The sequence below is a fragment of the Delphinus delphis genome, chromosome 19 (genome assembly GCF_949987515.2).
Source record: "Delphinus delphis chromosome 19, mDelDel1.2, whole genome shotgun sequence".
NCBI classification, from domain to species: Eukaryota; Metazoa; Chordata; class Mammalia; order Artiodactyla; family Delphinidae; genus Delphinus; species Delphinus delphis.
This window is the reverse complement of record NC_082701.1, coordinates 13,332,460-13,354,503: the sequence shown is the minus strand read 5'-3', so window position 1 is coordinate 13,354,503 and position 22,044 is coordinate 13,332,460. Positions and strand designations below refer to the sequence as shown.

Sequence of the window (22,044 nt, the reverse complement as noted above, 5' to 3'; positions counted from 1 at the left end):
CTCTTTGGAAAACTGTTGGGCCTTATTTTCTTAATTTAATTGATACCTGCCCTATGCCCCAGCAATTCCATGTCTAGGTGTTTCTCCAAGAGAAATTAATAGATTGCTCAACATTTCTCTATTAGTAGCCAAGAATGGGAACAACCCAGATGCCCATCAGCAGGTGGTGGATAAACACTGCTGTAACGGAACACTCCTCAGCACTAGAAGAAAACAAACGACTGATACCTGCAAGAACGGGGATTAATGTCAAAAAAATATATGGTTAGTAAAAGAAATCAGATACAAAAGCATGCATACTGTGGCTTCCACTTGTACAGAGTTCTCCAACAGGCAGAACTAGTCCACAGTGATAGAAACGAGACTGTGGTATTCTCAGGGGAAAGGAGATACAAGAGAGCTTTCTGGGGTGGTAGAAGTGTCCCACCTCTTGACAGGTGTGTTGGTTACACGGATATGCATGTTTGTCATAACCGTCTGACTTGTATGCACACTTAAGATCCTTGCTCTTACTCTACGTGAATTTCATTAAAATTTTAAAAATTTCTGGCAAGTGTTTCTTCAAGGAAGTAACCACTTTCCCACAATCCATAAACGGAGTTGGAAACTGGGTGAATAAAGTACAAAGATGGTTTTCTGGGCACGAATCTTCTGTAGAGCTCAGAAATGCCGGGACACCTGGGATCCTCTGCAGAGCTGAGAAGTGCCCAGACACCTGGGATCCTGTGCAGGGCTGAGAAGCGCCTGGACACCTGGGATCCTCTGCAGAGCTGAGAAATGCCCGGACACCTGGGATCCTCTGCAGAGCTGAGAAATGCCCAGACATCTGGGATCCTCTGCAGAGCTGAGAAATGCCCGGACACCTGGGATCCTCTGCAGAGCTCAGAAGTGCCCGGACACCTGGGATCCTCTGCAGAGCTGAGAAATGCCCGGACACCTGGGATCCTCTGCAGAGCTGAGAAGCGCCTGGACACCTGGGATCCTCTGCAGGGCTGAGAAATGCCTGGACACCTGGGGTCCTCTGCAGAGCTGAGAAGTGCCGGGACACCTGGGATCCTCTGCAGAGCTGAGAAGCGCCTGGACACCTGGGATCCTCTGCAGAGCTGAGAAATGCCCGGACACCTGGGATCCTCTGCAGAGCTGAGAAGCGCCTGGACACCTGGGATCCTCTGCAGAGCTGAGAAATGCCGGGACACCTGGGATCCTCTGCAGGGCTAAGAAGTTCCTGGACACCTGGGATCCTCTGCAGGGCTGAGAAGTGCCCGGACACCTGGGATCCTCTGCAGGGCTGAGAAGCGCCTGGACACCTGGGATCCTCTGCAGAGCTGAGAAGTGCCGGGACACCTGGGATCCTCTGCAGGGCTGAGAAGTGCCGGGACACCTGGGATCCTCTGCAGGGCTGAGAAGTGCCCGGACACCTGGGATCCTCTGCAGGGCTGAGAAGTGCCTGGACACCTGGGATCCTCTGCAGAGCTGAGAAGTGCCCAGACACCTGGGATCCTCTGCAGAGCTGAGAAGTGCCTGGACACCTGGGATCCTCTGCAGAGCTGAGAAGTGCCTGGACAGCTAGGATCTCTTCCATTGTTTCTGAAGGTTCACGTACATGTGTCCTCACCTCGAGCTCCTGTGAAGCAAGGCAACGTGAAGGCATGTCTGTGATGACCCTGGTGGTGCCCTGCTCCCCACCCATGGTGTGGCGGGTGCTCATGTATCTGGGGGGCCAGGCAGCCAGCCAGACGGCTTGTGCTACACACACCCTCATTCTGTTTTCATGCGATAATTCTTTTATGTTGAGACTTTTTTTCCCCTCTTTTTGCAGCGTGAGGCTTTGCCACCCACAACCTAAAAGAGGTGATCTCATGTTAGTTTCTGTGTTGGATTAAAGTCTTTGAGCAGCAAAACCTCACAGAGCAAGGAGCGCTAATTACACCCTCAGGCTTGTCAATAATTGAATTCCTTCAGACTCTCTCTTAAAGAGCCCTCTGTTTGAGAGGCTCCCTGAATCATGGCCTTTACCTTTTACATTGAGAATGATCAGCATTTATATCATTTAACAATTTTCACTATGAAATACTTCCGACAGCCAGAGGCATAAGGAATCATCTTTAAAACAAAAAGTTACCCATTTCCCCAAACCTCCTGCATCTCCCAGGTTCCATTTCGTGGTGTCCTGAGTGGGATGTTTATTTGCCATAAGATCCATTTCTTTATACTTTGACCACACGTGATGTCCTCTAAACGGTGTGCTTTCCCTCTTTAAAAATGTGGTGTCGGTGGCAACGTTCTGCCTCATTCTTCCCGAAGTCGCTGTGCTGCTCACCCTCAGGGCTGAGCTCCGTGTGGTGACGTTGCTCCTCTGTCTTCGTCACCGCGTGGACCTTCCTGCCGTCCTGCTGCTGAGGGTCCACACACGCCACTGCTCCCCGCCCCCGCCTCCGGCCTGCTGCCTCCTGGTGCAGTGTGCATCCCTGACACTGCCCTGCTTTCCATAAGGTTCTGGAAATGCCGACCTGTGGGTCTGAGAAAACGTGTGAGCAGCTCCCACACACCCAGCCCTCGGTGGAGCCTCCTCGCAGGGGTAAGAGTGGCAGGAAGGACACACCTGGGCTGTTCTCCCGAATAAATAACTGAGCAGCACGGTGGAGAAAGGGACCTGCAGGACAGCGGCGGCAGGAAGGGTCTCACTGTCCACAACACGGAGGTATTGGTGGCAGTTTCTGAGTTGTGTCCTCAGACCAGAGACCAGACTCCGGAGGCACAGGGAGGACACAAGGCAGGGGCTGTACCCTCAGGACCCCCAGTCCCTCCAGATCCACTCCGCAGGTGGTGGGAGGTGGGGGTCAGCTCTGTCCCTCCCACAGGCGCCGTCTCCAGGTGAGGCACCCTGCGCTGCTCAGACCTGGCCCGTCACCCCTGCGTCTGGTGGTCACGCTGGTGCGGGCCCCACACTGTCCTGGTCCCTGAGCATTAAGTGGAGTCCTCGTTGGGCCATTTCATTTCCTTATAAGTGTCCCCAAAACCTTTGGGCATTTTTTTGGGCAGTTTCATTGAACTGTTCATGAAATTGAAGAGAGTTGACTGGTTAAGGAGAGAAGCAATTAAGTCATAGAAGCGGCCAGACCTTTTGCCAACAAAAGTAATTTAAAAAGTAGGAGCCGGAGAGGAAACCGTGGAGCAGAGGGCAAGACCTGCCCAGATGTCTGTGGTCCCTTGTCTCCTGCTGCCCTGTGGTGGTAGGCGCACCCCCTGGGGTCCCAGGCAGGGCCTGGAGCGTGGCGCAGGTCCCGCTGCTGGTGGGGACCCGGGGCCCGCCCCCTCTCTTCCCCACTGTCAGCGTCTCGTGGGTTTGTCAGAGCTCATTTGCAGGAAGCTCAGTTGTTTTGTTCTCAGAATTGTCCTTCGTTCCTTGGATGCTGCCAAAGCTGCGTGTTGAGTGCTGCACCTGATGGTGTCTTGTTTGGGCTGGAGTGTGTCTAGCTTGTGCTGAGTGGCCCGGACTGGGGAGTTATTCACCTTATTCACCTTCGCAAGCCCCAGTACCCGCCGACCACTGAAATTATGGCTGCTCAGCACAACCCTAACTGAGACATTTCAAGTGGGAGGTGGGTGGACCGACCACAGGAGGAGCCCAGCATCCAGAGCCCACCCCTGGGCAGGCGGACACTGGTGCCCAGTTGCATTAGAGTGGGCATCACTGTGTTGTGTCCATGGACCCCACACTCTCACCTGGAGGAGCTGCTCCCCTGAGATACCTTGTGGGACCCTCAAAGCTGGTTGCCACAGAGAAGGCAGCAGGGCAGTGGCTGCTGAACTACGGGTTCAACACTTGCCACACAGAGCCCCAGGCCAGACACCAGGAAGGAACTGAACCCACACTGTAGAACGTGGGGGAGCTGCAGCAGGTCTGCGCCTGGCCTAGAACAGTAGGTCTTGGGGCTCCGTGAGAGGGTCCACGGAGGGCACTTCCAGGTGTAAACTGTGATTTTATACAAGGGTGTGCCGCCTTTCCTTACATCAGAGGTTTCTCTGGAAAGGAAGACCAGGGTCAAGTTTGGTCCACTGTGTACCTGCAGAAGCTCCCCCTTAACCTTCCCGATTCTTAAGTGATGCTTTCACCCCTGCGCCTTGGGTCCTGTCCCTGTGTCCAACCACTTTAACCTGGAGACAGCTGACATGCTGTTGTCTCCGGGCACTGGGACTCGGGCAGCTGCAGACCCCAAGGGCCGGCCTGGACCTCAGGTCTGCATGTGGCAAGGGGCCAAGGGAGGGGGTCCCACCTGGGGAAGGTGACCCCGCCATCTGCACAGCTTCCACAGGACACTGTGGCCCCTTCCATGTGGCCACTCGAGGTGGGGAGTCACGTCCAGGTCATGTTTACCATGGTCGTAGGTGCCGGACGTCAGCGTGGCTGGGTTTTCCTTGGGCTCCCCAAGCTCTGTGCCTGGTGTCCCGCACGCTTCTTGAGTGTGTGGACGTGAGCTCAGCACGTCCGAGGATCCATGTGTACCGGTTGTGAGGGTGGGTGAGGGGTGCGACCTTCTGGTCCTGGCCTCCTTGGTTCAGTCACTCAGCCAACAGCTGCAGCGCTGCCCCAGGGGCCCCAAACCAGGGGGACTTGTGGGCAGGCTCAGGGGTGGGGGGAGGAAGGCCTGGGGCGCTTGGAGGCCCTGCCCTCCTGGGTCACGACCCCCAAACCCCCATCCCCCACAGGACCACCATCTGGACCCACCGCGTCCGCTTCCTGGAAGAGTGGGCCCTGCCCCACTGGGCAACCTTCACCATCTGGAATGCGGGCCGGCAGGGCCGCCGGCTCTACCGCAGCCTGACGGCAGGGTCACGGTGCAAGGTGGGGCCCACCCCTTGTCCCACCCCTCCCCCATCCAGCAGCACTGCCCCCACTGCCCCTGAGGCTGGCGTCCTGGGTCCTCCCTAGGTGGTCGCCTTCTGCGATGTGGACGAGAACAAGATCAAGAAGGGCTTCTACTGCTATGAGGACTCTCAGGTACGCCCCCTCCCCACCGAGCCCCATGGTCACGCACAGCAGCCACCCACACTGCACTCTGGGGTGCCGTCCTGGGCCTTTGGAGTAGACACTGCCCAGAACCTTCCTCCTTGGGAAAGGCCATCTGGGCCCAGACAGCTGCCAGGCCTGGCAGATGCAGCCCTCAGGCTCCTGGGGTCTCCAGGACCCCAGAGGGCACCCGTGCCTGCCCCCACCTGCCCCTGTCCCTGCTGGAAGGTGCTCCTTGCAGGCTTGGGTCTGTCTGCTGCCCACCTCAGGTTAGTCCTGTGGCAGCCATAGGTGGCTGGGTGGAGGTGCTGGAGACCAGGTCCAGCCCTGGGTCTGGCTGTGGCCCGGGCGCCTGTCTGAGGGCATCGAGCTGTGAGCAGGGCAGAGGTGGGGGACTGGGGAGCAAGGTGGAGCAACCTGTGGCTCTTCTCTCCTCTCAGGAAAGGCCCAAGCCCCGGGTCCCGGTCCTGCACTTCCGAGCCGCACAGCCACCCTTTGTCATCTGCGTGAAGCTGGTGAGTGTCAGGCTGGGGCATGTGTGGCTGGGACAGCCCCAGGGTCAGGAGGTGGTATGTTGTGTCCACCAGGAAGCTGTGGGCTAGGATGGGAGGTGATGACTGCCGCTCTGGGGGGCCAGGAGAGTGATCCGCATGGGGGCAGGGACAGGAGACAACAGGGCCACCTCCAGCCAGGCCCGGGGTGTTGGGGGAGGTGGCGGCGATGGTGCCCCATGAGGCAGGTTGCATTTCCCATGAGAGCTGCAGGGGACAAGGCCGCCCAGAAGCACCTGCGCCAGCCCTGCATCCCCCCAATCCCTGCCAGGTGACTGCCGTCCCAGCGGTTTTCTCCATCAACCCCTTGCCTTTTCTATTTGCGGCCACGCAGGACAGGTGCTCGTTTCTTGGCTCTGGGCCCAACGCTGGGGTCCTGCAGAGAGGCCCGTGTGCTTGAACTCCCTCCTCCCCTGAGTGGGTCCCGTTTCCTGGTGTGCAAGTTCCCACCACGAAGCCTGCTGGTGGGCTCTGGTGATGGGGACGTTCTCCTGATTTTGGAGCCCTCACCCGCGCCCTGCTGGCCTGTCCATCTCTTCTCCTTGGTTTCCGGGAGTTCTGCATTGAGTGGTGCTGGCCCTTGGTCGACTAGTGTTTAGATGTTTTCTCCCAGTTGTGACTTGTCTTTTCACAGGTTCTTCCCAGAAAAACTTAATTTTATTTATTTATGCATGCACGCATGCATGCAGCGCTGGGTCGTGGTTGCGGCATGTGGGATCTTTTAGGTGCGGCATGCGAACTCTTAGGTGCAGCATGCCTGTGGGATCTAGTTCCCCCACTAGGCCCCCTGCATTAGGAGAGTGGAGTCTTACCTGCTGGACCACCAGGGAAGTCCCGTGAAAAGCTTATTTTTAACACAGTACATTTATCAATTTTTCTCTTGTGATGAACACTTTTAGTGTCCTCCTGTTTTGGAAATTCCTCCCCGCGGTCAGAAAGATTATCACAAATGCAAGTATAAAGTGTCCTTAATCCACCAGGACTACAGGGCCCAGGTTGGCTCATGTGGGGCGGGGCTGCCCCAAAGGGTCAAGAGGGGACAGTAGTGGATGGGTGAGCAGGTCCCTGTGCTGTGCCACTGGGGACGTGGGATGACGCATAGTTGGGGACACAGGCCACTGCTTCCAGCAGTTTCCAGCCTCTGAGGTTGAAACCTTGGTAAACAGGGTGCCAGGCCAAGAGGCCTTCCTGAAGGCAGTGGCTTTAGCGGAAGGGAAGCAGGTGCATGTTCATTTGCCAGCGTTCGCCAACAGCAGTGGGGAACCAAGCAGAACATGCCTCTCACCCCACATCACGTGCAGACTCTCACCAGCCTTGGGCTCAGGGAGCCTGCGGCCCCTACGCATGTTCATAGCAAGGGTGGCTCCACGTGTACGTGGAGGGTGCCAGAGAAGGGGGGAGCCCTCTGTTGGTGGCTGTTTTTAAGATCCCAGACCCCCTTCTGCACTGACTGGTGTTACTCACAGCTTCTAACTGCGGTTTGCCGTGTGGCCCAGGCGCCTCCACAGGGGCCTCACCAGGCCAGTGCATCCTGATGGGGAACGTCACCTCCCTGAGGCTGTGCTCCCATGGGGCCCGAGCTCAGACATGGGGGACAGCGGGCGTTGTAGAGTGTTGGTCAGGTGGGGTCCCATGCAGGACCGGAGAACAGGCTGGATGTCCTGATTCTGCCCCTCGCTTGAGTTGCCACTTTGGAGAAGTCACCCAACTGTCGGGAAAACGGGCGTGAGAACAGGCTGACCCCAGGAGCCTGGTGCCAGGAGTGGCCTCAGGGTCCCAGCTGGTCCCTGCATGGCCAGGCCCAGCCCTGAGCTCCAGCCCCACAGAAACTGTGAGGCAGTAGAGGTGTGGTTTCCTCTGCTCAGTTGGTGGAGACTTTGCACGGTCATAGGTGAGCTGAACACTTGGACCAGAACAGAATCTCATGGGCACAACAGGCTTTGTCAGTTTGAATGAGGCCGTGTGAAAATTCAGGTCAGATTTCCATGTGGACGTGTTTTCAGTTCTCTCGGATGCAGAGCTGGGGTGGAATCACTGGTCTTAGGATGACTTATGCCCCCCCACCCCCCGCTGCCCAAAGGTTCCAGTTTCTCGTATCCTTGCCCACCTCGTGACATGTTTGTTCGTCAAGGCCATCCTGGTGGATGAGCGGCTCTCACGGCGGTTTCCGTTTGCGTCTCCCTGACAACGGAGGACATGGAGCATCTGTTAGCCACGTGTCTGCCTCCTGTGGAGAAGTGTCTGTTCAGGTCCTTCACCCATTTTCTAATCGGGCTGTCTTTTTGTTGAGTCCTCAGAGTTCTCTATATTTCTAGACTCAAGTCCCCAACTGGATGCATTGGCAAATATTTTCTCCCATCCTGTGGGCTGTCTTTTCATTCTCTTGACGGTGTCCTTTGATGCACAAAAAGTGCTTAACTTTGACAAAGTCCATTTTATCTATTTGTAATTTGATTTCTGTTTTGGGTGTCAAGGCTAAGAAACCACCACCCAATCTAGAGTCATGAAGATTTACCCCTGTACTTTTTTCTTAAGGGTTTTATGGTTTCAGCTCCTTCATGTAGGTCTTGGACCCATTTTGAGTTGCTGTTTGTGTGTGGGGTCAGGTAGGGGCCAGCTTTGTGCTTTCGCAGGTGGCTGTACACTGAGTATCCCAGGGCCAGGCAGCCGGGTGGCTCCAGTCCCAACGTGTCACCTTGAGGTTTTCTTCTGTTTGACTGCTTGCCAGCTTGAACCTGCATTATTTAACCGTCACTACATAACAAACTACAAACTTAGCCTCAAACAGCACATGTTTACTTCCTCACGTTTCTGTGGGTCATAAGTCCAGGCACCACAGGTGGCTTTCAGCTTCAGGTGAGCGTGGTGGTGCCTGCCGGTGATGATGTCTCATCAAGAGGCTCGCCTGGGGCAGACCTGCTTCCAAGCTCTTATGGTCCTTGGCAGGAGTCAGATCTCCAGGGTGTTGGCCGAGGGCCTCAGTGCTTTGCCGGCTGTTTGCTCTGCAGGCCCGCCAACCATGGCAGCTTATTCTATGAAAGCCAGCAAGGGGCAGGGTCAGTAGCAAGACATACGTCACACTAACGTGTGACCTAATCACAGAAGTGACATACCAGGGAAGGGGGTTCCACGGGATGTGGGTGCAATGAGGCAGGCTCGTGGCCATCTGGGGCCTGCCTGCCACAGGGATAGACCCACCTGGCTTTGGGTTTCCTGGTTTGAAAGCAGTTTCCTGAGAGGCCAAGACAAACAGTGTTCAAGTTGCCAGGGGAATTGGATGAATGATTATGGGGCTGCAAGGAGCCGTTGTAAAATGAAAGTTTTAATTCTACACAAATGATACCTAGCTTTTCAGAGATAGGCTCTCTTAAGGGTCTACTTCTCAGGGACCCGAAGTTGCCACGAAGGGAACACCCCCACCCATGCAAACCCTTCCCAGAGAGCAGACTTTGGGTGGGAAGGAACCCATCCCTGTCACCCACTTTGTTTCCTTAGAGGGCCTGGGGGTAGAAACGCAAAGGTGTACGTGACGTGATTTTTCTTTTTAACAAACAGCAGCATGTCATACATACTTCTTTATTTCGCTTTTTTCACACAATAGTATATCTTGGAGTTAATTCCATATAAATCCGCTGGTGCCACCCAACTCTGTTATCTTTTTATGAAGGAAACTTTCCAGCACGTTTCAGCCAAAGCAAAGAAGCCAGCCCCAAGCCCCAACTCCCCCAACCTGGGAGTGAGGCAAATTCTAGCCTCATTTCTTCATTATTGTTTCCTGAAAAGATTAAAAGCTAAAAAATCTACCATAATACCACTATGTCACCCCAAATTTCCAGATATCCCATCAGTGTTGAAATCTCTCTAACTGCCTTGTAGACATGTTCTGTCTTTTCATACTTGCCTGTTGGAATGCAGACCCAGTGTGACCTTTGTCTCCCTCGCTTTCTTACAATCTGTTTGTTGACGAAACCGGCTTGTGGTTTAACGTGTTTCCCGAGGCTCAGGTCCAGGGTCCGTTCTGCTCGCAGGAACACCTTCATCGCTGGCTGCAGGAGCTTCTGAGGGATTCATGTACCTCACTTAAAAAACATCTGCATCCCACGCGATTATATGGGTGTTACATACATTTATTATCCAGTTACTTATCGATGTACCTTTAGGCCAGTTTTACTGTTCACCGTTAGGAATAATGCTGCCGTGGATATCTTTATATGTGCATAATTTTGCTCAAGTGGCTACACATATGGGATAAATGTCTGAAAGGTGCTGGTCAAAGAATGTGCCCGCCATCGGTCGTGAGACCAGCCATTCTGTCCCTGGAGGCTGAGCCAGTTCACACACCCTGCCCCCACCATGACCCTTCTCCAGCGCTGTGACCAAACCTTCCACCTTTGCAAACCACAGGTGAAAAGCAATAAGTTTATGGTTCCAGTTGGCAACGTCATATTGTGAGTAAGGAGGGCATCTCTTCATGTATTTGTATTCATCTTTATTTCCCTTTTGGTACCTTACCCTTTTCATTGGCCCATTTCTCTATTGGTCTCAGTAGTTTTCTTTATACAGTAACAGAAACAAACCACTGTCTGTGATGTTGCAGATTTTTCTGTGTCATTTAACTGAATTTATATCTTTTGCCGTTTAGAAGTTTGTTATTTGGATATAATCAAATTAATTTTTCCTTTTATGGCTTTTGGGGGTTTTATTCATTCTAAGACAATCATTTCTCACTGTGATATTTAAAAAAACATTATCCAAGTCTGGTCCTCAGACTCCTGTTTTTTCCTTATATTTTTGGTACAACTGGAATTTATTTTGTTATAAAGATTATCATAGGGATCCAGACTTTCTTCTTTCTGTTTGGGTCCTCAGTGGTCCTAACATCATTTGGTGAGAAACCCTCATCTTTTCCAGTCAGGAAATGGCGTCTGTGTGTGTTGGGTATGCATGTGGATTTGGAGCTGTTTCTGGAGTCTTGGCCTTTTTCTACGCATCTGTCATGCACCATTACTGACTATAGCTTTATGATGTTCACCACTGAGTAAGGATAGTCTTCCTTCATTATTCTTTTTAGAACTTTTCTCACGTTTTTCTTGTTTGAATAAACTTTATTGTGAATTCTTAACACCTTCGGAAAATGGCCTAAATGTGGCCCACCAGCTGCTTCTGTAAATAAAGTTTTACTAGAACACAGAGGACGTATGGCCACAAAGCTGTAAATGCTAACCATCTGCCCTTTAAGAAAACTCTGCGGCCTCTGTTCCAGAACCGGCTGCACAGTTTAATGGGCGACGTGCCCTCCCCCAGCGCCGCCCGATTCTGTACTTGCTCCGCTAATCCGTTTGGTGCGGAGTGCATGTCTGCGGGCCATGTGACAGAGTTGGCTGTGTTTCTGGGGGTCCGGTCTCCTCCACGTCATGCTTGAGGCCTGCTTTCCTCTTCCCGTTGGCGCTTCGGGACCCAGCCGTGGGCATCACACCAGAGCTTCTCATGGAGGGTCCTGACGCTCTTCACGGGTCATGGGGTAGCCATGTCTTCTGCTTCACTAGACAACGCCCAGGAGGCCAGACCAGGGGACACGCCCAGAGGCAGGGAGGGAGGGGTCCCTCTAGGCCTCACGACTGGACGGTGGGGTTCATTTCCATCTGATCCCTGCTGAGGCCAAGACCTTTCCCGCATCTGTCAGGCGTGTGGATTTCCTGTGTCCTGATGTTTCTGATCAGCTTCTTGTCCACGGGATTGTGTGTCTTCTCCTGACCCGAGGAGTCCTCTGTACCCTCTGGGTTCTAGTCCTTGTTGGTTTCACGTCTGACCTTTTTAATTCTCTTAAGGGGGTGTGTCCACTCATGGACACATGAGTACCTTCCCGGTGGCCCCTTTACAAGCCCAGGTCTGTGGCTGGGCTGGCCCTGAACCCACGTGTATTTCCTTTGAAAACTTGGAAGCAGAGAGATAATGGGAGGAGAAAACGGGGGCTAAGAACAGACAGCAGGTAGAGGACAGAATGTGGAAATTTCAGGTGTTTTCCAGGTAGAATGGTTTTCATTTAAATACTTCTAGCAAAGCCCAGGTAACAGCAGTAAGAGGAGCAGAAACAGCCCAGGACAAGGGTGTTTCCCTGTGTTGGGCCCAAGGACAGACGGATGACACCCAACAGGAAGGAGTGTGGTGGTCAGGCAGCCCCTCCCACGTCCTGGCAGAGAGGCCCCCGCTTTGTTGGTTATGGAGGCAGGAGGGGACCTGGCAGGTGGCGCTGGGACGAGGGACAGGAGCCTGCAGATGTTTCCCAAAACCCCGCCGTGGCCCCGCACAGGAGGGCGGCCGAAGCAGCACCAGTGCACGGGCCCAGCTGAAGAGTTTGGGGACCCACCCCCAAGTCCCACACCAACAAGGGTACAGGGAAGACGTGGGCAGGGACTGCCCCCTGTCTCGGCCGTGGGGGTGGGTACGGAGCGGGAGGCGGGAGGGGCTCTGCCAGCAGCTGGCTGTTGGGTCACAGTTTCTGTCTCCAGGGCTGCCTCCCACCTGTGGCCCTACAGAGGCCATGGGGGTGGGGCGAGGGGGCCACCATGGAGACCCCAGGATCAGTCAGGACAGGGGAAGCTGGCTCTGCCCTGGACCAAGAAATGAGCGGAAGGGACTGCCCATGAGCCTCATCTCCTCCCCCGAGTCCCCGTGGGGGGCCAGCTGCCTCCTGCGGGGAGGGGCCGAGGCCAGGAGGCACCTCAGAGGACCCCCTGCCCCCAGCCTCCCTGGTGACCTATGGGACATTGTGGCCAACTGCCAACAGGTTCCCTTCCGGCACTTTTCTCCTTCTGGACCCTCTCCTTTTAGCAGTGGAGCAGAAGTTCATAGTGGACCACCTAACAGGTGGCCACAGGCAACCCCAAACCCCAGGCCCCCAAGGGAGGCTCTTGGGGTCCCCAGTGCAGGCCAGGGGAGGCCTGGATAGAATCAGACCTGTCGCTTCTCCCCCAGGACCTCACAGGGGGCGCATTTGAAGACAATCTGAGGTCGCTGCACCTGCAGGAGGGCCGGGATTTCCTTCACTTCAGCTGACAGACCCATGGCAGCTGCTCCCAGGTATGTACGAGGCCCCCAGCAGCCGCAGCCCAGGGTCGAGAGCAAGTAGGGAAGGATGGCCCCGTGGCCCCCAGTGGGGAACGTGCCCGGTGGAGGGTGGCACCCAGATGCCCCTCAAATCCCCTTCACCAGGAGGGCGCGTCTTAGTGTTCTTATCAGGTGTGGTTTACGTGTGGTAAAGCACACAGCCGTGAGCACAAGCCTGAGGGGTGTTGTCCACACCCCACCGTGTATCTCGGACACGTGTCCACACGTGTGTACAGATACCACAGACGGAGACATGGAGCAGAGGGCGTGGCCGCACAATGCACCCTCCCCAGAGAGCCTCCCTCGTGTCTGTGGCAGACGTTCTAGTCACTCGTTCTAGTCACTGCACGGCTCCCCAGCGCCTGCCTCCTTCCCAGCTCTGGCCACTGTGGAAAGGCTGGTCCATGTCTGGGTGGGTGGCTGGCTCCATCCATGCGGGGGCCGCATGTGTGAGAGACATGGAACTAGACAAGGCCCACCCTGGGGACAGGGGCTGCGTGCTCACGGCTTGTCTGGTGGGGAGCTGACCCCTCACCAAGCGCAGCAGAGACCTGCGGGCGGAGGGGGAGGCCCCGCTGTGCCTGGCTGGGGGCCGTGGGCGTGAGCGGTCAGGGGAGTGAGTCTCCTTCTCCGATTGGTCCTAAGTTGGATGTATGGCTAGAACTGGGGAAGCTGGCAGTTGTGACCACGTCCTGGCCATTGGGGACCAGTGGCTACACAGTTCTATGTTGAGACACGATCTGGAATTGTCCCTTTGTGCATCTGGTCTCTCGGTCCCAGGAGGCCAATGGCTTTTCCCTAAAGGTGACGCACGGCTGCTACCCCCGGGGGCCTGTCTCCTTGATCCAAGAACAAATCATTGATGTGTTGAATCATTGGTGCCATTAATGCTGGAGTTGAGTGATGATTCCCACTGATGGGAGCCCTGCCCTAACTTCATGTGAACAAGGCAGTAACTCCTGGGTCCGAGTAGGGTCAGGGGGCCTGAACAATCAGGAGTGGCCTCATTGTGGAGTCATGTCTGAGTCAGAGTTCCCCGCCTTGGTGATTTAAAAGCATCAGGGTCTCTGCATGCAGAGTCTCGGAAGACCCTTCCCAAAGCACACGAGGTGTTGGTCAGAGGCAAAAGGATCAGTGTTCTGGCTATAGGACCTTCTAAAAATGCACGTTTATTTTTATACTGTATGCTACTACTGTCCATTAAAAAGAAATTCTACGTGCTTTTAAAAATCTACATATTAGCCGTTGTTCTTTTTGTTACATGGTCGTTGTTTATAGTTTTCTCTGCCCAACATTGTCTCTTGCACCTGCATTCACTTGGCAGCAGGAAAATGATCCCTAAGCTTTATCCACTAGAATCTGCCCCCAGAATCTGCCTGAAGATATTTCTGTCATCACAACTGGGAAGGGGGTTTGCTACTGGCATCTAGGTTGTTGCTAAACATTCTGCAACACACAGGACGGTCCCCACAACTAAGAATTATTCAACCTCAAATGTCAACAGTGTCAAGATTGGAAACCATCAGTGGCATTAAGGAGGTTTGTTTTATCTGTTAACGACCTATTTTGTTCTTCCCTGAATGACAGCTGTACTAGCTTCAGTCCAGCCGAGGTGAATGGTTTTCTCTCAGCTCGATGAGGATCTCCTTCCAGTGTTAAGTCCACTGTTGCCATCCAAGAGGGGCAGCTGCCCGGACCACCCAGTCTCCCAGCAGTTCCGCTGCAACGTGTCCAGACGTGAGCTTGTCCTGTTTGGGATCTTGCTTCTATCACCAAGTATGTGGCACCGTCTCCCGAGACCCCAGCTGCACACAGGGCAGGTTCTCTGGTGTCTCTTGACTTTGTTTTCATATTTTCCAGTTGTTTTTCTGGATAAAACTCCTTCAGATCTTCCAGTTCCCCAATTCTCTCTTCAGCCATGTCTAGGTGGTTGTTTAATTCATCCATTGAGCCTTTTTCCCCCTAATTTCCTCTTGATAATTTCTAACCCTTTTCAAAACTGAATTCATTTTATATTTTGTGTCTTTTGGGGTCTGATTTTATTAAGATCTTGCCAATGGTGCCTTGTTTCTTTGTGCATTTTGTGCAATTTGGGGATGTGAGCTTATGTTCTTCTCTCTGTAGGGCTCAGCCTGCATCCTTCCAGAGAGGGTTTTGTTTGCCTCCTCTGCCCAGTGTCTGTCAGCACCACTGGTTGGGGGCCACTGTGATCACATTCCTCTCCACCAGCACTGGGCAGAGACCAAGACAGATGTGCTCCTGTGGGGACCTACTGCTCACTCTCCTTGCTGCTGAGGGTACAGCTATTTAGGGCCCCAGCTGTATGTGGGGTCTGCTACTAGATTTGGCCCTGGGCCTTATGCTATCACATCCACATTTCCCAGCCAGCCTCCAGGGCTCAGCAGACATGGATCCTGGGGACGCCAGGGACCTGCTCACTGGGATGGTTCCCTCTGTGTCTGGGACATGGCCACATGCTCACGGCCACACTGCTGCCCTCACATATCCTGTTTCAGGCACGAGGCTTCTTGCGGCTCTTCAGACCCACCCACCTCACTCCCACTGGGGCCACAGGTGCCCTTCTCTGCCCCTTTCGGGGGGGGGGGGTGTCTCCTGACCACTCCCTCTACCAGGTGGCAGCCCAGCACTGTCCACCCACCCCAAATTGCTTCAGACCACTGCTTTCCACGATGTCCACCTCTGCTGTTGTCTGCTTCTGGCCACGTCGTCAGTCATGAGGGGGGACTCCCCACAAAGCCGTCACCTGGACCCAGATGGACTCCAAATGAAGGAGGAGGTTCCCAGCCACCAGGCGCCTGATGAGAACAGGTGCTGACCGGATCTGACATGGCCGAAGGTGTGCAGGGGCAGCTGGACACTGCCGGCTTTGTTTGTTGGTTTTCCTCGGGTTGCAAAGGTAGACCAGCAACGGAAGAAGAATTGCTTCATGACACAGTATCATCAATGTGGTAAACTGGCCTGTCTCCATGTCTCAGAGACCATGTCTCTGGAATCTTGGTGTTTTTTAAAAATTATGCTAAAAACATTTCATTTTATTCCTTCTCAAAAGCTCCTTGCTTGGTTTTCTCAGCCAAGGTCTAGGTGCTGCTCTGTGGACCCCGCCTGCTGCAGGGATACAAGTGGGGCCTCCTGTGGCCACCCTGCAGGACCACGTGACAACGTCCACCAGCTATGGGGCCTCTGGCTGTTCTTCCATTGAAAATGGAAAACTCTCTACTTATTTTCAAGAGGAGACATGTTTTAAGGCTTAAATGAAATTAAAGTTCAAACCTCACGCAAGACTAACATGGGCTTCCACTCTCAGAGAAGGTCAGCGATCCCGGCATGTCCACTGGCTCAACTGGAGCAGGAGAAACTCACTTAGCAAAGGCAGCAGGAAAACACGTCTCAGGATTGTACCAACAACACCTACCGTGGCCTCCAGCCGTGGACCCGTGGGCGCGCACATCCCAGGAGAGGCAGTCTGTCCCGTGGCCCAGGTGCAGGAACACTGTCCTGGGCCCGTGGCTGGACGACTTCACCTCAGATGTTCTACCTGCCCGTCCACATCTGTCCTGCATCCAGACCTCAACCCGTGAAGCAGCAGGTGGAAGGGTGGGGATGGACCAGGAGCCTGCCACACAAAGGCTCCCGCAGGAGGCGGCCTGACCCCTCAGCACTGAGACTGGCCATGCAGGTGCTCAAGTGGGGAACCTTTACACACATCGGCCTCACTGCCCCCTGGACAGGCCAGCATGAGTGCCAGCCCATGTGGACAAAAGCAGCCTGTCTTTGCTTCAGAAACCCTGAGTGTGTACCCCATTCTGGACAAATGAAAAAAAAGGTTCAGACAATGTGGTTCTCCTCCCGTCACCAGAGAACCCCTTCCTGGAGGCCACATGTCGGCAGATCTATGAAGCCACTGACCGTGCCCTGCTTCCGTTGAGGGTTTGAGCTGCTGTCACAAGTCCCCTGTGTGGCTGAACTGGTCCTGGTGGGATTCTGAGAACACAGGTTGGCTCTTTCTGACTGAATGAAACTGCACGAGGGCAGGTGACGTGCGTGCGACCGCCATGCGCGCTGGGCACTAGAATGGGGTGAGGAGGGAAGATAGCCCCCACCCGCGCTGCAAGAGAGACCCGGAGGCGGCGCTCAACGGCACCCACCCCCACCCCGAGGCATGGCACCTTCTCTGCCCCTGCAGCATCTGACATGTAACGTGAGTCCCTCAGAGCTTGTCAGCGGCTACGAGCAAGCCCAACAAGGCCATGGTGGACGTGGCGACAGGACAGCACACGGGAGGCTGCAACCGGCCTGTCCACCCTGGGGCCACCCCTCCCAGCGGATCTCGGTGCAGGAGCCTACAACCCCCTCTGGTTCCAGCTCCCCCACCGGCACCAGTGTCAGGCACAGGCAGATACAGAGCTGCTCAGCACGTGATTTTATAAGTAAGACACAGGTTAGAGATAGGACAAATGCACCAACAGCCCAGGTCACTGTGGCACAGGATGCATGGAAGGAAATGCCACCTCCAGGTGACGAACTCCAGGTCCCTCACACGCACCAGCCAGACTGCCGCCGTCCGTCCAGGTCTTCCATGCCGACCATGCCCGGACTCCTCCTCCCAGGCAGGCAGAGGCAAGGACTCAGCTTCCCGGACTGGCCTCAGCGGACACTGGGCTGCGGAGGACACATGACAGGGTCAGGCCGGTCAGCGCCGTCTCCCCAGCCCTCCCTGGGTCGCGCTTCCTGCAGGAAACTGCATCTGTGCCGCTTCCCCAAACGTGCCAGGAGCCCCGTGGCCAACACAACCTCTGGGCAGCAAGCAGGTAGGGAGGGTGACTATACTGTTCCCCCAACTTCATCCATCTGTGTGACATTTTCCTAATGTAGAAAGCACACTTCCTTAGGAAGCCAGTGTTGTGTGTGGCCGTCACACAAGGAGAGGGGAGAGTTGACACTTGGCCTGCCATCCCTGTCACCCACAGTGTCACCTGGGGGCCGACCAGAGCTGCCCTCAACCCGCATCTGAGGGGGTCCTGTAGGGGCCCCAGAGAAGGGCCAGGCAAGGCAGACACTAGTACAGCATGATCGGGGCGGGGAGGAAAGGGGGAAAAAGACATCACCTCAGAAATAACTTAGCCACAAGGAGAACAGAGAGTTAAGAGCACAGTGAAGAACTGAAGGACAATGAAGAGAGAGGCGGCTGAACAGAAGGCAGGCCATGACCATCTGGGCCCTGGGAAGGAAGGGCACCGCAGCCAGAGCCCTCCGCCCGGTGCCGCCCATCCTGACTGCCGTACGTGGGGAAGGAATGCTGTCCTGATGGGCAGTCACTAACAAACAACAGGAAAACTGCAAGAAGTTAACAGAAGGGGAAGTGAAATGGTAAAAATGTCGTTAACCGGGCTTCCCTGGTGGCACAGTGGTTGAGGGTCCGGCTGCCGATGCAGTGGACGCGGGTTCGTGCCTCGGTCCGGGAAGATCCCGCATGCCATGGAGCGGCTGGGCCCGTGAGCCATGGCTGCTGAGTCTGCGCGTCCGGAGCCTGTGCTCCGCAACGGGAGAGGCCACAACAGTGAGAGGCCCGCGTACCGCAAAAAAAAAAAAGTCGTTAACCAATCCAAACAAAGACAAGAAAGGAGCAAAGAAACAAACAGGGTTGAACAGAAAATGGAAAGATGGCAAACGAACCCAGCAAATCCAAACTCACACATTAAATGTAAGTGGACAAAACACTCCAATTACCAAAAACGGTTAAACTGGATTAAAAAGAGATGACGCCTATCTACTGTTCATAAGAAACACATTTAAACGTAGGAACACAGAAATTGAAAGTGAAATGATTAAAAAAGATAAACTACATAAACACTGATCAGAAACTGCGCTGTGGCTCTATTAACACGAGACAAAGGGACTTCAGCCCCTCCTGTGGTTTCCCTGAGGATGAGAACAAGAACCGGGAGGGGCTCTGCCCGGGACCTGCTGCTGCAGCAAACACCCTGTGCTCTGGTTACTTAGCTCCTGTTCCCCCAACAAGGCTGCCTTCAACAAAAAAGTACAAAATACAACAAGAGGCAAGAAAAAGCAGTCTGAAGAGACAGTGCAAATGTAAGAACCAGACTCAGAAATGGCAGAGACGTTGGAACTATCAGACCAGGAATTTGAAACAGCTGTGATTAATACGCCAAGGACCCTAGTGGACAAAGTGGCACCACGCAGGGACAGACAATGTAAGCAGCGGTGGAAGCGCTGGAGACCACAAACACTGTAACTGAAACGGATGCCTCGGACGGGCTTGTCCTAAGACCAGATGTGGCCAAGGAAACAATCAGTGAACTTGAAGACAGGTCAACAGAAACTTCCCAAACTGAAAGGCAAAGAGAAACAAAAATGAAAAAAAAAAAAAAGAATATCCAAGAACTGTGGGACAATTACAGAAAGATGTGCAACATCTCTGCTCCAAAAACCATAAAACACTGAGGGGGTCCATGCATGGACACACCATGTTCATGGTCAGAAGACTCAGAGCAGAGACATGACTTCTCACCAAATCGACCTTCAGGCTGCAGGCAACCTCGGCCAACTCCTGAAGCACAAACTGACAAGTTGATTCTACAGGTGGGGTGGGAACCCAATGGCCAGGAAGAGAAGACAATCATGGAGAAAAAAGGACCACAGGATTGAGGCACTGTGACCCACTGTGAGACCTAAACCCTGCATCTCTAGGACTGAGACCTACATCTGAATCTGTAGGACAGGCTGCGCTGGCTCAGGGATGGACAGAGAGACCCAGAGGACAGACAGTCCAAGAGCAGAGCCACATGTGTGGCCTGACAACACGACGTAGCGAGAAGGGAGCTTGGGTCAGCTAGATCGTGAGTCCAAACGTAAAAGGTAAAACAGTAAAGCTTTTAGAAAAAAACAGAGAATGTCAACCCTGGAGGAGATCAAGATACCCCAAACAGGACCACGTTAGGTCTAAGGACAAGAAGGCCATCCCTGGAGGAGAGGACATTGGCAGGACGTGCGTCCAGAACAAGGTCCCTGAAGACAAAGTATAAAAAGATGGACAACCCGGAAAGAACATGAAAGATCTGACACGTGACAAAAGACAATGTCCGAATGGCTCAGATCTCAGAAAAGGTGGTCACACTCCCGTCACCAGGGAAACCAGGGGGCCTACATCCTGGAGCTGCCACAGTGGCGCTAAGCACACACGTTGCCAGGGAGCACCCGTCACTTTGGAATCTGCTTGTCAGCATTTCCCACCGTGAGTCCTCTGCCAGGTGAGTCCACCGGAAATGGGAACCGGTGACCCCCGCAGCCTGAGGCTCACGGGGGGTGTTCCGGGCAGGCACCTGGGTGCGTAGAGACCTAGAACCACGCACTACAACCACCATGCACTTCTGCCCGGATGTCCTTCCTCAACAGGAAGCTCTGAAACAGCCTCTCCAGAGCCAGGGTTCAAACCCAAGGCCAGAGGGACACAGCTGATGGGAACAGGAGGAGGGCACGCCCACTCGCCAGGACCACAGTCCGTGTTGCTGCGACCCACTCCAGCTCCTGCAGGACCCACAGACTGACGACAGACCGAATTCTGATTCTCTGCCAAGAACACACAAAACACAGAAAGTCTCAAGTCTCCCACAACCTGCAAGAACAGCTTGTGGCCCTCGATCTCAGAAAACCACAGCTACAACGCACACACCACACTTGCCGTGGAGGACGGCAACTTCAGCAGACACCAGCCGGCCCTGGGCGGCCCTGGAGGTGACAAAGTCCCAAGTGGGATGGGTGTCCTGGGGGCAACCGACACGGCGGAAGGCTGCTATGCTGCTCTGAGGGTGAGAGAGGCCAGGGTGCTCGGCAGAGGACTGGTCCTGGGTGCTGTGCTCCACAGGACACACGTGAGATGTGCCTGGCCGGAGAGAGCGTGCTGGCGGGGGCGGGGCGGGGGACAGGGCAAGCGGGAGCAGCAGCAGAAACACTGCCCCATCGCTTGGGGTGCCCCCAGGCTCAGCCCACGGGGAGAAGCTGGCAATGGGCACACGGTCTGGCTTGCAGGGTGAGGTTGGGGGCAGGTGGGAGAGGAGAGTGGAGGCCTCAGCTCTGCTCCCGTCCCACGGCCCTGCCAGGGCCGCCTCCCTGGGGTCCTGAAAGCCCTATGTGGACCGTGACATGGAAAGCGAGGCAGGCAGCACGGCCTGGAATGTTCTAGACCCTGGAATTCAAGGAAGGAGCTTGTTGGAGCTGCATTTGGAGGCCTCACAAAGAAGGGGCCCTGGGGAAATCAGTGAAGTTGGAGCACACCCTCACACCATACACAAAAACAAACTCAGAATGGTTTAAAGACTTAAACATAAGACACGACACCGTAAAACTCCTAGAAGAGAGGATAGGCAAAACATTCTCTGACATAAATTGTACCAATGTTTTCTTAGGTCAGTCTCCCAAGGCAACAAATAAAAAAAATAAATAAACAAATGGTACCTAATCAAATTACAAGCTTTTGCGCAGCAAAGGAAACCATAAAAAAAAACTGAAAAGACAACCTATGCAACAGACAAGGGCTTAATCTCCAAAATACAAACAGCTCATACAACTCAACAACAAAAAACCCAATCAAAAAATGGGCAGAAAATCTTAATAGACATTTCTCCAAAGAAGACATACAGATGGCCAGTAGGCACATGAAAAAATGCTCAACATCACTAATTATTAGAGAAATGCAAATCAAACCTACAATGAGGTACCACCTCACACCAGTCAGAATGGCCTTCATTAAAAAGTCTACAAATAACAAATGCTGGAGAGGGTGTGGAGAAAAGGGAACCCTTTTACACTGTTGGTGGGAATGTAAGTTGGTGCAGCCACTATAGAAAACAGTGTGGAGGTTCCTCAGAAAACTAAAAATAGAATTACCATATGATCCAGCAATCCCACTCCTGGGCACATACCCAGACAAAACTATAATTCAAAAAGATACATGCACCCCTGTGTTCAGAGCAGCACTGTTCACAATAGCCAAGACACGGAGACAACCTAAATGTCCAGTGACAGACGAATGGGTAAAGAGGATATGGTTTATATACAATGGAATATTACTCAGCCATAAAAAGAACGAAATAATGCTATCTGCAGCAACATGGATGCAACTAGAGATTATCATACCAAGTGAAGTAAGTCGAAGAGGAAAATATACCATATGATATCACTTATATGTGGACTCTAAAATATGGCACAAATGAACCTATCTACAAAACAGAAACAGACTCACGGACATAGAGAACAGTCTTGTGGTTGTGGGGTGGGAAGGGAGAGGGAAGAACTGGGACGTTGGGATTAGAGATGCAAACTATTATATACAGGATG

The 22,044-nt window shown here is 53.9% G+C and overlaps 2 protein-coding genes across 9 annotated transcripts in view; one reads left to right on the top strand and one right to left on the bottom strand.

Moving 5' to 3' along the window:
* The window catches only part of B3GNTL1 (UDP-GlcNAc:betaGal beta-1,3-N-acetylglucosaminyltransferase like 1), a 119,254-nt gene extending 102,267 nt beyond the window's left edge, over positions 1 to 16,987 (top strand). For 5 of the 7 annotated variants that reach the window (XM_059998743.1, XM_059998744.1, XM_059998745.1 and 2 more), the window contains 5 exons: positions 4,711 to 4,846; positions 4,934 to 5,002; positions 5,452 to 5,526; positions 12,538 to 12,642; positions 14,257 to 16,987. In XM_059998743.1, coding sequence (XP_059854726.1) covers positions 4,711 to 4,846; positions 4,934 to 5,002; positions 5,452 to 5,526; positions 12,538 to 12,618 — 361 coding nt within the window. In that variant the 3' untranslated portion in view covers positions 12,619 to 12,642; positions 14,257 to 16,987. The remainder of the gene's footprint in view (positions 1 to 4,710; positions 4,847 to 4,933; positions 5,003 to 5,451; positions 5,527 to 12,537; positions 12,643 to 14,256) is intronic. The other 2 variants (XR_009517132.1, XR_009517131.1) reach the window with 2 other exon arrangements.
* Positions 16,988 to 17,095: 108 nt separating this feature from the next.
* TBCD (tubulin folding cofactor D) overlaps positions 17,096 to 22,044 on the bottom strand; it is a 173,888-nt gene continuing 168,939 nt past the window's right edge. For both annotated transcript variants that reach the window (XM_059998740.1, XM_059998741.1), the window contains one exon: positions 17,096 to 17,349. In XM_059998740.1, the coding sequence (XP_059854723.1) occupies positions 17,335 to 17,349 (15 nt within the window). In that variant the 3' untranslated portion in view covers positions 17,096 to 17,334. The remainder of the gene's footprint in view (positions 17,350 to 22,044) is intronic.